Source organism: Bombina bombina, chromosome 9, assembly GCF_027579735.1.
Source record: "Bombina bombina isolate aBomBom1 chromosome 9, aBomBom1.pri, whole genome shotgun sequence".
Taxonomy (NCBI): Eukaryota; Metazoa; Chordata; class Amphibia; order Anura; family Bombinatoridae; genus Bombina; species Bombina bombina.
The window spans coordinates 103,398,656-103,415,310 of record NC_069507.1 but is presented as its reverse complement, the minus strand read 5'-3'; the positions used below and the strand labels follow the sequence as shown (position 1 = coordinate 103,415,310).

Genomic DNA, 16,655 nt, shown 5'->3' with positions numbered 1-16,655 from the left:
TTTGAATGGTTATTTGTTAAATGAATCAGATTTTAATCAAAAAGTTAGTGAATATTAAGAAACCTTAAAATAAGTTTGTTCATATTTATCTAGAATGTGTATTTATCTAGAATGAAATGAATAATAGTTAAATACTGAAGACTTTAAAGGGGCAGTATTCTGTAAAATAGTTTTTCCCTTAATCTATTTCCAATGACTTATACCAGCTGCAGAGTATACAATGTATGAGAAATTGCTTTTTAAGTTTTATTTGTGAATATAAAGCTTTCTAGTTTTGTGCTTTGAAACCACTATCTATTCAAATCCGATCTCATTTTTTTATTGCTTTGTGTACACACACATGCTTCCTTATCTTTTATCTGTCTGTGTAAACTAAAGCCCAATATTTGGAGAGAACAATGGACAATTAACATTTTATTAATTTATCTCTCCTATTTTACCACAGGGAGTGTAATTTCTTCTGCTGGCTATGTTTACCCAGCTAGTCAATATCCTATACTTTAGTATAGAAATTTTAAGCTTAGGTAGGAATACCACAGGTTAAATCAGCTACTTAAAATGCTTATATGAAGACAAAGGAGCTATTTGTAAACAATTTAATACACTCCAGCAGGTGAAATAGATAACTGGGAACAAATAGAAGGCAAGATTATGAGTGGAGTGCTACCTAGCACACAAGCGATATCTGCTTTTTTCTGCTTTTACAGTTTGAAACTAAACGCGAGAGAAAGCAATCACAATTTATGCTCTTCGGGTTAGTACGACTTCAGAGCTTGCATAAAAATTATTTGGAAAAAAATTAATAAAAAGGTATAAGGGCTCAAAGATATATGATATAAGGTGTTTGAAAAAAAAAGGGGCTGCAAAGGGCTAAATATGTGTATGTATGTATGTATGTATATATATATATATATATATATATATATATATATATATACATACATATACAGATTTACATACATATATGCACATATAAACACAAATACAAATGTACATACATATACTGTATATATATATATATATATATATATATATATATATATAGTTTTGGGATCCAAGCACTCACTGTAAGTGTGTGTTGCCTGGGTGCACTCTATTTTGTGTTAACGACTTAGTTAACACAAAATTTTTATTGATGGTTCACCAATTCAGTCAGTCAACGTTTCGGTCCTCACAGGGACCTTTATCAAGACTGTTTCTCAGAAAGAGAGTATGTTGCATTGAGCTCAAGTTCATACAGGTGGCCCTCATTTTACAACGGTTCAATTTACACCGTTTCAGAATAACAACCTTTTTTTCCAGTCATGTGACTGCTATTGAAAAGCATTGAGAAGCAATGCATTTATTAAAATAGCCAGTAGGTGGAGCTGTCCGCTTGTGTTGCAGCAAAGCCAAGCAAGCTGAAATTAATCAGTTTAACCAGACCTGAGCTAATTGAGCAGATTTCAAAGGAACAAGATCTTCCTATCTATAAATCAGTCCAGATTGCAATGCATAGAAATAACTCTTTGCAGAAAAATGCAAGTGAAGTCTGTGTTGTGTCATTATTTTATTAGGTTTATAATGCTGTTTAGCATTTAAAGTCTTCATTTCAAAGCTTTAAAAATAATGTATTAGATGTATTAGATGTTAGTTATGACACTTCCCATTGACTTACATTATAAACTGGGTTTCAAAAAACATGAAAAAAACATGAAAAAGCATTTTTATGCAATATTAATATTTAATAATGGTTTTAACTATGTATTTACTGTAGATATTTCACATTCCAATGTTCTTCACATAGATGAATATGTTCTAAGTATTTTTAAATAGATATTCCTATATATCTGTATATATCTACACCTATATATAATCATATAATCATGATATATATATATATTATATAAAAATATCAGGATATATAAATATATATATATATATATATATATATATATATATATATACTATATATATATATATATATATATATATATATATTTAATTATTTAAGAATAAATAGAACATATACTTTTATGTGAAGAACATTGGGAATGTGAAATATTCATAATTCATGTCGGGTTTAGCACTCTTGAATAAAAGTGGTTAGGTTTTCGCGCTCCATTGAAGTCTATGGGAGAATACGTTAACAAGGTTGCAATATTCGAAGTTCAAACGTTTGCGCGCATCAGGTTTTCAGTTGTGCTCTAACTTTTTACTTTCAACTTATAATATGAGCGCAATCTGACGTGCACAAAAAACCTCTGTCTATCGAAGATAACGCGTTAGTCTCGGAGTTCAGCTGATTTTCTTCATTGCAAATTCATCTTGAACTCCTACTATTCTGAACTTAATCTCCATAAGCAACACAACTTCTCTACTCTTATCTCTAATCTTTCTTCAAACCCAAAATGTCTGTTCTCCACTTTCAATACTCTCCTCCGCCCTCCGCCGCCTCCTAATACAACTTCTCTGTCAGCTCAGGACTTTGCCAGACACTTCAATAACAAAATTGACTCCATCAGAAATGAAATCAGCTCTCAACATAATTCCATTCTCTCACCCCCCCAAATGCTCTCACTCAACTGCAACCCACATAACCTTAAACTTAGCTCATTCTCCCCTGTTACTGAGGAAGAAGTTTCGGCACTTATACTGCGCTCTCACCTCACTCCCTGTCCCCTTGACCCTATCCCCTCACAGCTACTCCCCTCCCTCTCTGCTACCCTTACCTCTATACTTACACACATTTTCAACCTCTCCCTCAGCACTGGTATATTTCCCTCATCGCTGAAACATGCACTGGTCACACCTATCCTCAAAAAACCTTCCCTTGATCCAGGGCCATCTTTAACACAGGGCAAAAGGGGCAGCTGCCCAGGGCCCAGTCTCTGTTGAGGGGCCCAAGAGTCCTTAAAAAAAAATAAAAAATTATGGTTTATACCAGACTGCTGATGTGACATGGGGAACACACACATTCAGTCATAATACTGTCACAGTCAAAAGTACTCTGCTTATATATTTTTTTTTTTAAAACTGTGCCAGACCGTGCCGGTGTCATGTGACATGCCAAGCTATTGCCATGTGCTGTTTTAGATATGCACTGTGCAGCACTGAATGCAAAGCCCTAACTTGGCATCCAGCCATTCCATTGCATCAGAAAAGGTCCTGCTGGGGTTACCACTATTACCAGGTAACTGCTCTGGTGGTGGGGATTGTTTCTGGGTAGGGCTGACTGTAGGCACATGCAGCAGAAAGCTGGAGCGGCAGGCACATGAGGATTTGAACATCTGTGCAGCTGCATACACTGCTCTCTTCAGTCTTGAGGCTGTATGACACATCTCACACTGTATCCATGCAGCCTTGGGCAGACAGTATCCAGTCTGCTGGTCCCCTTAGCCCTGTTCTTTCTGCTGTGGCCCTAAGATCAACTAACTGAAGTTTGTTAGGGGAACAGTGATTTGTAGAAAGGTGTCAGTGGGAAGAATAAGTGAGTGCACATACTCCCCTCCCCCTGCAGCATTGTCTAGTGCAGGGTGAGAGGGAACTTGTTCCTAGCAAAGAAGTGACATGTGCTGCTGTGGCTGATGTATAGTGTCATGCTGATACTTCACACATTAATGTAAGGTTTATTTTTATAGTTTTTGTTTTCTCTCTGTCTCAGATTTTACAGCTTCCCATAGCAGTTCTGCTGTTTCAGTCAGTAAACTTATATTTGTCTGCACCTCCATGCTTCCTCCTCAGTCTTTAACTTGCTTTGCTCCTGTTGGCTGCCCTAAATCTCTTTAACCAGCTAACCTCACACCAGAATCACATTCAAAAGAATATTAAATGAATCCACAGTGGAGGAATTTATATATTTATTTACTTACTGCTTAGGTCCAGTTTCACATATTGCAATTTTATTTCATTTTTTTTAAATGATTAGCCCAGCAGTGGATGATCCACTGCTGGGCTAATAATTTTGAAAACAATTATAAAATAATTGATTTAGTTGTTTTTTGGGATGTTCGGGTGGAGAGCGAAATTGCATGGGGTGGGGGGGGGTCCAAGAAAATTTTTGCCCAGGGTCCAGTCAATATTAAAGATGGCCCTGCCTTGATTCTACCTCCCCATCCAACTACCGCCCTATTTCCCCCCTCCCTCTTGCCTTAAAGCTTCTCGAAAAACTAGTATATGCACGCCTATCCCATTTCCTTACATTAAACTCCCTTCTTGATCCATTGCAATCTGGATTTCATCCCCATCACTCCACAGAGACAGCTATTGTTAAAGGGACACTGAGCTGTGGGCTGCGGACAGATCAAGGAGGATGAGCAGACAGAAGTGGCCTTTTGATTTTGCTGTAAGTAGGTCGTTGGTAACCTTAAAGGGACACTGAACCCAAAAATTTTCTTTCGTGATTCAGATAGAGCATGCCATTTTAAGCAACTTTCTCATTTACTCCTATTATCAATTTTTCTTCGTTCTCTTGCTATCTTTATTTGAAAAAGAAGGCATCCAAGCTTTTTTTTGGTTCAGACTCTGGACAGCAGTTTTTTATTGGTGGATGAATTTATCCACCAATCAGCAAGGACAACCCAGGTTGTTCAACAAAAATGGGCCGGCATCTAAACTTACATTCTTGCATTTCAAATAAAGATACCAAGAGAATGAAGAAAATTTGATTATAGGAGTAAATTAGAAAGTTGCTTAAAATTTCATGCTCTATCTGAATCACGAAAGAAAAAATTTGGGTTCAGTGTCCCTTTAAGGTTACCAACGACCTACTTACAGCAAAATCAAAAGGCCACTTCTGTCTGCTCATCCTCCTTGATCTGTCCGCAGCCTTTGACACTGTTGACCACGCTCTCTTGCTCCAAACCCTCCAATCCTTCGGCATCTGTGACACAGCCCTTTTGTGGCTCTCTTCCTACCTGTCAAATCGTACCTTTAGTGTAGCCTTCTCTGGGGCTTCCTCTGCCCCGTCACCACTTTCTGTCGGAGTACCGCAAGGCTCTGTCCTCGGTCCCCTTCTCTTCTCAATCTACTTGTCATCACTAGGTTCCCTAATAAAGTCCCACGGTTTCCAATATCATTTGTATGCCGACGACACCCAAATCTACTTCTCTGCACCAGACCTATCTCCTTCCTTGCTAACCAGTGTCACTAACTGTCTTTCTCACATATCTTCCTGGATGTCCTCTCACTACCTCAAGCTAAATCTCTCCAAATCTGAGCTCCTCATTTTCCCCCCTTCTTCCAAAATCTCCACCCCCAATCTCTCTATAACTGTCGACAACTCCATCATTACCCCTACCCCGCATGCCTGATGTCTCGGGGTCACATTTGACTCAGATCTTTCTTTCACTCCTTACATTCAGTCCTTGGCTAAAGCCTGCCGCTTCCACCTTAAAAACATCTCGAAATTTCAACACTTCCTTACACAAGACACAACTAAGATTTTAATCCACTCTCTCATTCTTTCCCGCCTCGATTACTGCAACTCTGTCCTCTCTGGTCTCCCCACCTGCCGCCTAGCTCCTTTACAATCCATAATAAATGCCTCTGCCAGACTCATCTTCCTTACACATCGCTCTTCATCTGCTGCACCTCTCTACCAATCCCTTCACTGGCATCCTCTTGCCTCTAGGATCAAACACAAAATTCTCACTCTGACATACAAAGCCCTCAACTGCACTGCTCCCCCCTATATCTCAGACATTGTCTCCAGATACTCTCCCTCCCGTCCAATTTGCTCTACTCATGACCTCCAACTCTCCTCCTTTCTAGTTACCTCATCGCACTCCAGTTTACAGGACTTCTCCAGACTGGCTCCCATCTTGTGGAACTCTCTGCCTCACTCCACAAGACTCTCCCCTAGTTTTGAAAGCTTCAAGTGCTCCCTAAAGACTCTACTGTTCAGGAATGCTTACAACCTATGCTAACGTTACTTTATACCAGTTCCACTCCTCCATCGCTATCCCCTAAAACCCATTAGCATGTAAGCCTGAGAGTCCAGCTGTTTGTAGATCACATTCTTAAGAGCTGACTACAACAGTGAAGACCTAAAAAGGAAAAACAGAGGTGCCACATAGAACAGTATTGTCTATTCAGAATATAACAATGGAAAAAACCGAACCTCTAAAGTAAGCCTCTCACCAGATTGAGCGGCACAACCGGAGTGCCGTACAAAGCAGTACAGGACCTTCTCAGTCGCCCGTAAGACACAGTGGCAGCGTCAGAGCACGTCCAGAGCAGACAGGTGCTCAGGCCAGCCAATCAGAGGGTGATCACCAGTATTCTTGTCTAATAGGAATTATTAATATTCCTTCTCTCCTCTCCCACATTTTTACTTGCATTCAGATGTATAGATATGACCTCTGATTTGTCTCAATATAGTCAGTAGGTTGCTGATTTAACATATGAGTATTTGGGTCTAGATTTATTTCTCTATTTGTAGCCTCTTTCTGGTACAATTAAGACCCTTGCATATTATACTTTCTGTTAGAAGGTTATTTCTGACCCTGATAACACATACAGTCTATTACTATTAATTACGACTGTTAACAACCTTTATTTTTTAATCATCTACTAATGATTTTTAATTAACCTTTTAGAGCATGATGTAATTTGTGTGTATATATATATATAACATATTTTTATTTTATATGTATTTCTTTGTATTTTCATGTATATTTTCTATGTTATGACTCGTCCGTTAGTGCTCCAATCATTGGTGGTAGGTGGATGTGACTATCATTTTGACGTCACAGTAGGTGTTGTCACCAGCCTGACCTCTGATTGGTCCACTAACGTCTTTATAAGGAGCACCTTCTATTACAGTGTATGTAGCCTGATGAAACAGCTGACTCATATGCTGAGAAACGCGTTGCTATTGTCTGTACAAATAAAAGATTGTACTTTTACACTATCCGTGCTCCTGTCTGATTTCACGGACCTCTAGACTTGCCCACATCCGGCTTGCTTGGACCCTCTGATTGGCTGGCCCGAGCACCTGTCTGCTCTGGACGTGCTCTGACGCTGCCACTGTGTCTTAAGGGCCACTGAGAAGGTCCCGTACTGCTTTGTACGGCACTCCGGTTGTGCCGCTCCATCTGGTGAGAGGCTTACTTTAGAGGCTCCGTTTTTTCCATTGTTATATTCTGAATAGACAATACTGTTCTATGTGGCGCCTCTGTTTTTCCTTTTTAGGTCTTCTATGATTCGTCTGGTGTTTGAAAAGAGCAGCCGTCCACCGCTAGAGATTCTACCATATTTTGTGGCCATAAGCGCACCTCTGTTGAGGATCTGGTATCCTCTTTAATTGTCATCGACTACAACAGTGCAACTCTTGGCAGGGCACTCTACCCATTTGATCCCTATATTTGTTTTGTTGTACTCCCCCTTTGTTTATAGCGCTGCGGAATCTGTTGGCGCTCTACAAATAAACGATAATAATAAGTCGGAGCACAAAATATAGCTCCACTCACAATCTAGCCCTAAAAGGGAAATTTTTGAGTAAACTGTCCCTTTAAAGGGACAGTCAAGTCCAAAAAAAACTTTGATAATTCAAATAGGGCATGTAATTTTTAACAACTTTCCAATTTACTTTTATCACCAATTTTGCTATGTTTTCTTAGTATTCTTAGTTGAAAGCTAAACCTAGGAGGTTCATATGGTAATTTCTTAGACCTTGAAGGACACCTCTGCATTTGACAGTTTTTTACCACTAGAGGGCGTTAGTTTATGTGTTTCAAATAGATACCATTGAGCTCATGCACGTGAATTTACCGAGGAGTGAGCACTGATTGGCTAAAATGCAAGTCTGTCAAAAGAACTGAAATAAGGGGACAGTCTGCAGAGGCTTAGATACAAGGTAATCACAGAGGTAAAACGTGTATTATTATAACTGTGTTGCTAATGCCAAACTGGGGAATGGGTAATTGAGGGATTATATATCTTTTAAAACAACCAAAATTCTGGCGTTGACTGTCCCTTTAAATTATAGTAACTGTTATTTATTTAAAAATAGGCATGTGTTTTTTCATAATATAAAGATAGATTTTACACACACACATATACAGGCTACTGGGTGGCTTTTGGGAACCAGAATATCATCCAATATAAATAGATAATGCTGGTGCTTATATTGTATATATTCTTCAGACAACAAGAAATGTGACATTGTTGTCTCAAGAAGGGGGGGTTGGATGAAACCCTGAAACATTCCAACTATTAAAAGGTGATGGTAATACAAAATCCTGCTGAGTGCATCCCTTTATGTGCTACATTGCCTACTTTTTGGAAGCACCCTGGTGTGATTATAGGATTGTGAGTGCTGGCCTACCAAGTATTGTATATATATATATATATATATATATATATATATATATACACATATATATATATATATATATATATATATATATATATATATATATATATATATATATATATATATATATATATATATATATATATATGTGTGTGTGTGTGTGTGTGTGTAAACTTTTAGTTCAGAAGGGCACTTTCAGGAATTTTTACATCAATTCAAAATGTTTTATTTTCAATACATCAGGTTCTCAATATGATAGTCGACGTTTCGGCCCTCTTTTGGGCCTTTTTCAAGACAGGTATGTTAAAAAATCATTGCGATCAACATAATTCAGGTCGGCATTGCAGCCGTGTTCCCATAAGAAAGCATAGTTTATGGTCGAGCGAAATTGCTAAATATTGCACCACTTGTAATCTGGCTCAAAGACGAGAACCCGAACACAAAGACATACACATGATCATCATCATAAACACAGAAAATAATCTCAAGCTCTTTATTCTAGCTGAAAGGCATCTCACTTTGATCCTACAACCTTACACTCTTGTGTGTAAAACCCAGTATTACATTTATATATAGACTCCTTAATGTGGAGTATAACTTTCATCACAGTGTTGATCTGCCTATAGATAAACAAACATCCTCCAAAGCCAGTGCTTCTTATTTTGCCACTTGCTTTTTCCTTACAAACCACAATCTGGGCTTTTGAAATAGGATTCTGTGTTCACTGGCAGGACATAAACAGCACCCATCCCCCAGCGAAGAATCCTATCTGTCTCAAATAGGATTTCCCTTTCCCCTTTCCCAAACACTATCAGAGCTCCAGTCTTAGATAAGGTTCCCCACAGCCCTGTCACAGATGGGATTCCCCTGCACAAACGCTGGTGTCTTGGATACAATTCAGCACTTCCCCAGGGAAGAAGGTTTCACCCCTTAAAGGGACAGTATATACTCATTTTCATATAACTGCATGTAATAGACACTACTATAAAGAATAAGATGCACAGATACTGATATAAAAATCCAGTATAAAACTGTTTAAAAACTTACTTAGAAGCTCTCAGTTTAGCTCTGTTGAAAAGGTTGCTGGAAAGCCCACTGGAAGTGGGAAATAAGACACTCCCCCTCCCCTTCTTTTGCATATGAAAAGACCCTTTACACAAACAGGAGCAAGCTGGAGAAGGTAGCCGACGGTATTCTCATAAAACTTTGGGGCTTGGTTAGGAGTCTGAAAATCAGAGCAATGTTATTAAAAAATAAGCAAAACTATACATTTAAAAAAAAAAAAACTTTATGGGCTATATAAATAAATCATCTACAAAACATTTATGCAAAGAAAAAATGAGTGTATAATGTCCCTTTAAATAGGAGTCTCCAACATTCTAACACACGCAGTCATATTGCATATATTGTGCTCTCTCATACGCAGGGTTTCTGCATTAGAAAATAAATCCCTGTTTGTCACATAATTCACTGGACTCTTAGCAGTGACGTGATTCTCAGTTAACTTTTACATACTAGCAGATATTCTGCTTGGCACACAGCACAGTCTCATTACTCATTCCCAAACTGCATATAAACATGCACGGCACAGACACTCACGCACGCACTCCCACACATACCACATGCTCTCTTGCACATTTATGCATCCCACTAACTCTCACTTTATCTCTTAAACACACAAACCACAAAAACACTGATCACACCACTAATTCACTTACTTTCTCTCTTGCAAACACAGCCACCTGCACACACACATACTAAATACTCTCACACAGCATGCCCGTAGTTAATGTCTATCTCAGTCACTCTCTCTTTCTCTCTAACACAGTCACACACACCACTAACAATTTTTCTTTCTCACTCTTTCTCACACACACAACTAACACTCTCTCTCTGACACACACTCCACTTACACTCTTTCTCTCTCTGACACACACACCTCTAACACTCTCTCTGACGCACACCACTAACACTTTCTCCCATACACACTCACCACTAACATTTTCTCTCTCTCTCTCTGTCTCTCTCTCTCTCTTTCTCTGAGACACACATACACACCACTAACACTCTCTCTCTGACACACACACACCACTAACACTTTCTCACATACAAACTCACTACTAACATTTATTCTATCACACAAACACACATCACTAACACTCTCTCTCTGACACACACACACCACTAACACCTTCTCTCTCACATACACACACACCACTAACATTCTCTCTCTGACACACACACACACACTCCACTAACACTTTCTCCCTCTCCCTCTCTCTCTCTCTCTCTCACACACACACACCACTGACATTTTCTCCCTCACATACACACACACACACCTCTGACACTTTCTCCCTCAGATACACACACACACACACACCACTAACACTTTCTCTCTCTCCCCCACACACACACCACTAACACTCTCTCTCTCTCTCTTTATCTCTCTCACACACACACCACTAACACTTTCTCTCTCTCACACACACACATATCATTAACACTTTCTCTCTCTCACACACACACACTAACTCGCTCTATCTTTCTCTCTGTCCCTACACACAGACAACAAAAACTTTTTTTACGCATGTACCCATATGTCCAACTCTTGCTCACTCTCCATCTTACACAATGGCTAACTCTCTCACACAGGGACACATACATTACAAATTCTCACATGTATCCAAATAACTAATTTTGTTCTTTACACACACACTATAAACTAACACATGTACCACACCACTAAATCACTCCCTCTCTCTCCCACGCACACACACACACACACACTGCATGCAAACTCATTCAAATAGACATACACACCACTTAATCTCTCTTTCTTTCTTTCTTTCTTTCTTTCTTTCTCTGTCTGACACATATGAGCACACACACGCATGCATGTACCCCAAACTCTCACATACCACACCAATAACACACTGCCTATTCTGATACATACACACAAACACACCACACACACACACTGCATGCAAACTCATTTAAATAGACATACACACCCCTTAATCTCTCTCTCTCTTTCTCTGTCTAACACATAGGAGCACATGCATGTACCACAAACTCTAACATACCCACATCAATAAAACAGTAACATTCTGATACATATACACACAAACTCTGATACAGAGAGGGCAATTTTAAAGTGCAGATGTTTTCAATGTACTCCTGAAAACCATTCATTACAGATGTCGGCTTTAAATCATGTATTCTGGGAAAAGGGGAGCTTGAACTTTGCAAGACCACAACTTGAGTGTGAGATCCATTACAATAATGCTGAGGTGTATGTATGACACCGTTATGGCTACCAGGGCAGGTGCAAAAGAGACAAGTGACATGATTCTGCACTGGATTTAGCTTTCCAGGGACAAGGCATCAAGGTGACAGCTGGGCAGGGGGTGGGAGCAGCCAAGGAGGATGGATAATGCCAGCTAATCCAGAGTAAAAATAGGCAAGCACCCTGTTGAAAAGATAAGCAAGGGAAATATAGCAAGAGAGGAGTCATTTGTGACAGAGATAGGAAGCTTCACATAGATAAACATGGATGACAATCAGTCTCAGCTCTCAGCAGGAAACCACTTAGAAAACTGTGAAACTGAATGTATGCCCAGTGAGACTAAAGAAAATGATGAAACTGTGACAACTGAGATAAAACAAGACTGTTCAGATATACAGGAAGGTGCCTCAGAACTTGAAGGAGAGGCTGAGGCAGCCATTTTGGATATAAAAAATGAAGGCATTGGGAATGATTGCACAGAGAAAAATGCAGCTACAGAAATGACAGAAACAGGAGAGAGGTCAATAGAAAAGAAAGAAATATCTGAGATAGAAGAAGAGACAGAACTGATAGAAACAGATCAAACAGAGGAAGATGAAACTTCTAAAACAAAGGAAACAGTGCAGGTAGACGAAGAAAAAAACCAGACAATACAAAAAGATGTAATAGAAGAAGTTAACACACAAAATAAAGAAACAATTGGGTTGGAAGCAGAAATACACAAAGCAACAAAAGAAACAGAAAAAGAAAGTGAATGCAAGAAGGAGGAAAATGAAAATAAAGAGACATCTCAAACGAGAGCGAAACAGACTGCAAAAGATAAAAATGCGGCATGCAAAGAGACAGCAAGGTAACAGCGCAACCGTTTGCAAAACCTAAGGCTGCATAAGATTTATAAAGTGACGCCATTTAGTTACACAAGTGTGTATTGCAAAAATAGCTTTGAGGTGTACAATTTGAATATAAATGTGCTATGTGTTGGTCAGTAAAATATTCACATTTTTAAAGGGAATGAGCAAACAAAACGTATTACACAAATTTACACACAAATCTCTCATACAAATGTTAATAATGATTAGGCTGTTTGTAAATACTAGTAGTAAAAGTTTAAGGAACTTTATTAAATATTTTGCCTCATTGGTATCCAAAAGGGGTGGCCAATGTCTTTGTATGAGCAAACATATCGGCATGGTGGGTGAATAGGTTTTTCAAAATTATTACAATTAAAAGCCAAATATATTTTTATATAAACAATGGTCACGGGTCAAAAAGGAAAGGCACATGTATGTATGTATATTCTGTATGTATGTATATATATATATATATATATATATATATATATATATATATATATATATATATATTTTTTTTTATTTACATATATATATATATATATATATATATATAAAAATAAAAGAGCGGGTGAAAGACACAGAGGGAGACATGCACACAAAGGGGTATAAAATATCACTTTAGCTTAGCCGCCAAATTCCGTAGCTTAATAGGGGAGGAAAGTAATTGGTCCAGAGGGAAAACGTTACTAGTCTTCTCAGTGTTAAAAATATTGGAAAACCCCACTGCAATGTCTTATTCATCCAGGATTAGTGGAAATTTCTAGCCCTGTATATATATATATATATATATATATATATATATATATAATAAAGACACATGCACACATAGTGACTTGTCAGACTTAGATTGAACAACCCTGCAATAAGTTAAAAATAATTTTATAAAGAAATAAATTATATGTACTGTATGTCAGTCCATCCTTAAATTATGACGAGACAGGACTGCTCTAATGTGAAAGAAATTACTATTGAAAACAATCCTCTTTATACCCATTTAACCGGAGAGACTGTACATTACTGAAAGACTGAAAAAACATTTTAAGATGGTCACATGGAAAAAAATCATGGTTAAGAAAATAATGCTAATTTTGAATAATTATCTTCATATTTTCTCCTTAACAGTGCAGTCAAGGAAAAAACATCACATCCTCCTAAAAAAGAAAGCGCTCGTATAAAGGAGCGTCAAGAGCGCAAGACAGATCTTCCGCGATCAAGAACAATGCCAAAATCCCATGGGCCAGCGACTCGGAAAGACATTGCTGAGAAATTTGGCGGGTAAGAAATATTCTTGTGAGCAGTGAAATACACCTGGAAATGTATTGATCAATTAACCGATTAATTAAAGGGACAGTCTAGGCCAAAATAAACTTTCATGATTCAGATAGAGCATGTAATTTTAAACAATTTTCTAATTTACTTTTATCACCAATTTTGCTTTGTTCTCTTGGTATTCTTAGTTGAAAGCTTAACCTAGGAGGTTCATATGCTAATTTCTTAGACCTTGAAGCCCAACTCTTTTCAGAATGCATTTTAACAGTTTTTCACCACTAGAGGGTGTTAGTTCACGTATTTCATATAGATAACATTGTGCTTGTGCACGTGAAGTTATCTGGGAGCAGGCACTGATTGGCTAGACTGCAAGTCTGTCAAAAGAACTGAAAAAAGGGGCAGTTTGCAGAGGCTTAGATACAAGATAATCACAGAGGTTAAAAATATATTATTACAACTGTGTTGGTTATGCAATACTGGGGAATGGGTAATAAAGGGATTATCTATCTTTTAAAACAATAGAAATTCAGGTGTAGACTGTCCCTTTAATTTTGTGATAACCCAATCAGCTGGTAGAGACATGCAGAGTAAGTATAATGCAAACAAATATTGATCTGACCATTTAAAGGTCATAAAGTATAATGGAAGCGAGGTGCAGAATTAGATTTGCAAATTGCCTCACAAGTCCCCCCACTTCCTAATATATTTTTCTATTATATTACTATTATATTACTCTATGCAACCTTTCATTCTCTTCCACTCTATTTATTTAGTGAATGGTTCCCGGTAATAATAAAGGAATTGGTGAAATATAGAAACATAGATTGTGTAGGTACATAAGAACCATAGGGGCCTATTTATCATATGTCTGTCGGACCTGATCGTGACAGTGTGGATCAGGTCCGACAGACATTGCTGAATGCGGAGAGCAATACGCTGTCCGTATTCAGCATCGCACCAGCAGCTCGCAAGAGCTGCTGGTGCAACGACGCCCCCTGCAGACTCGGCAGCCAGCAGGGGGTGTCAATCAACCTGATCGTACTCGATCGGGTTGAATTCCGGCGATTCCTGTCCGCCTCATCAGAGCAGGCGGACAGGGTTATGGAGCAGTGGTCTTTAGACCGCTGCTTCATAACTGCTGTTTCTGGCGAGTGAGTTTAGTCCAGTGAGTTGTTTCCCTTGTCCCCAAGTCCAGCGTGAAAGATGATTGCAACAGAAAACTAAGATTTAATGAAACTGACACTGAATACGACTACGATTCATCATATTTCGAAGGGATTACAGAGGCAGCAGATTCTACTGCTACCTTTGTTTTACAGTCCACCATAGATAGGGAGAATGTAAATATCACCCCCTCCCAGGTCTCAAAAAACATGAAGGGCATCTTGCAGGCAAAAGTAAAAGAAAAAAACGTAGGACATGACGGGGAAGAAGGTATAGGAAGAGGCAGAGGCCACCAGGGGGAACAGCAGGGGAGGATGCACCGCTATCCCAGGAGACAGAGAAGGTCTCAGAACAGGAAATATGTTTAACCTCCAAGAATGTTATTAATTTATCATCTGTGAAACTTACTGATAACCAGATCAAAGTGCTATCACTAGGCTTGGGATTTGCCCCCAGTTGACATTTTGATTTATTCCAAACCATTGTTGATATCAATAAATTTGTACGATCTTTGACTTTAAAAAAATATTTTTTTGAAATAGCAGGTAGTAACAATGCTTTGGATGAATCTGAATGTATGGATTCAATCACTCAAGAAATAAATGAAAATGCAACATTGTATTTTGCTGATTTATGTGCCGAAATGGATTTAAACCACTTAGAAAGGGAGGCAGGTGAGGATGTTCAAAGTGTAAAGAGGAGCGAGATTCCTCTGAAGAAATTTAAAAGTAAATCAGAGTTCTATCCCTCACATATTAGGAATAACAGCATAGAGGTATTTCACAAAACAGTGGAGAAAGAATTGATCGAACTTCATAAGAAAAGCACAGATATGAGAGGTTTATTCAAACATGACAACATGAATAAACAAGAAAGGATTGCTATGAAACAATTGAAGAGTAGTTCGTCAATTGTAATTTGCAATTCAGATAAGGGAGGGAATGTGGTCGTCCTTGATAGGACGGACTACATAAAAGAGGTGCACAGACAATTGCAGGATGGGGATGTCTACGAAAAACTCCTAACTAATCCAACATTTAAATATAGGAGAATTCTCCATGACCTTTTGGATTGGGCAGTGATGATTGGTGCAATAACTAAAATGAATTTCGATTACTTATTGGTTGCACATCCGGTTGCACCAATCTTTCACTGCCTTCCAAAGGTTCATAAGAGCATGACTCTACCCCCTGGACGCCCCATAGTGGCGGGTATCCGTCCATTAAATGATCCATTAAGTTCCATGATTGACTCTCTATTACAACCCATTGTATTAGGCCTCAAGAGCTATATCAGAGATACTACTGATTTCATTAGACAGATAGAACAAGTGAAATGGTTGGACAACTACTGTATTGTTACCATTGATGTTGTATCTCTGTATACCTCGATCCCCCATGATAAGGGCATTATGGCCATATAGTCTTGTCTTGAGATGTACACGGATTATGATGCTGGCCTCAGGGAGTTTATTTTAAAGTCAATTGAATTCCTATTGACTCATAATTTTTTCCTATTTGAGGGGGATTATTATCGCCAGAGACAGGGGACAGCCATGGGAGCAAAGTTTGCGCCCACTAGTGCCAACCTATTTTTGGGTTGGTGGGAGCTGTCCCGTGTCTTTGGCGATGGTAATCCCTTCAAAGAACACATTATACATTATGGTCGCTACATTGACGACCTGGTGTTCATTTTTAATGGAAATGATTCAATGGTCAACGATTTCTTTACATATCTCTCTGACAACCAGCACAATCTTCGTTTCACTATGAACACTAGTAGA

General features: G+C 38.5%; 1 protein-coding gene across 1 annotated transcript in view; it reads left to right on the top strand.

The window, feature by feature from the left end:
• The first annotated feature begins 11,756 nt into the window (after positions 1-11,756).
• SMTNL1 (smoothelin like 1) overlaps positions 11,757-16,655 on the top strand; it is a 39,509-nt gene continuing 34,610 nt past the window's right edge. The window contains exons 1-2 of the mRNA XM_053692285.1: positions 11,757-12,435; positions 13,562-13,714. Of these exons, the coding sequence (XP_053548260.1) occupies positions 11,849-12,435; positions 13,562-13,714 (740 nt within the window). The 5' untranslated portion in view covers positions 11,757-11,848. The remainder of the gene's footprint in view (positions 12,436-13,561; positions 13,715-16,655) is intronic.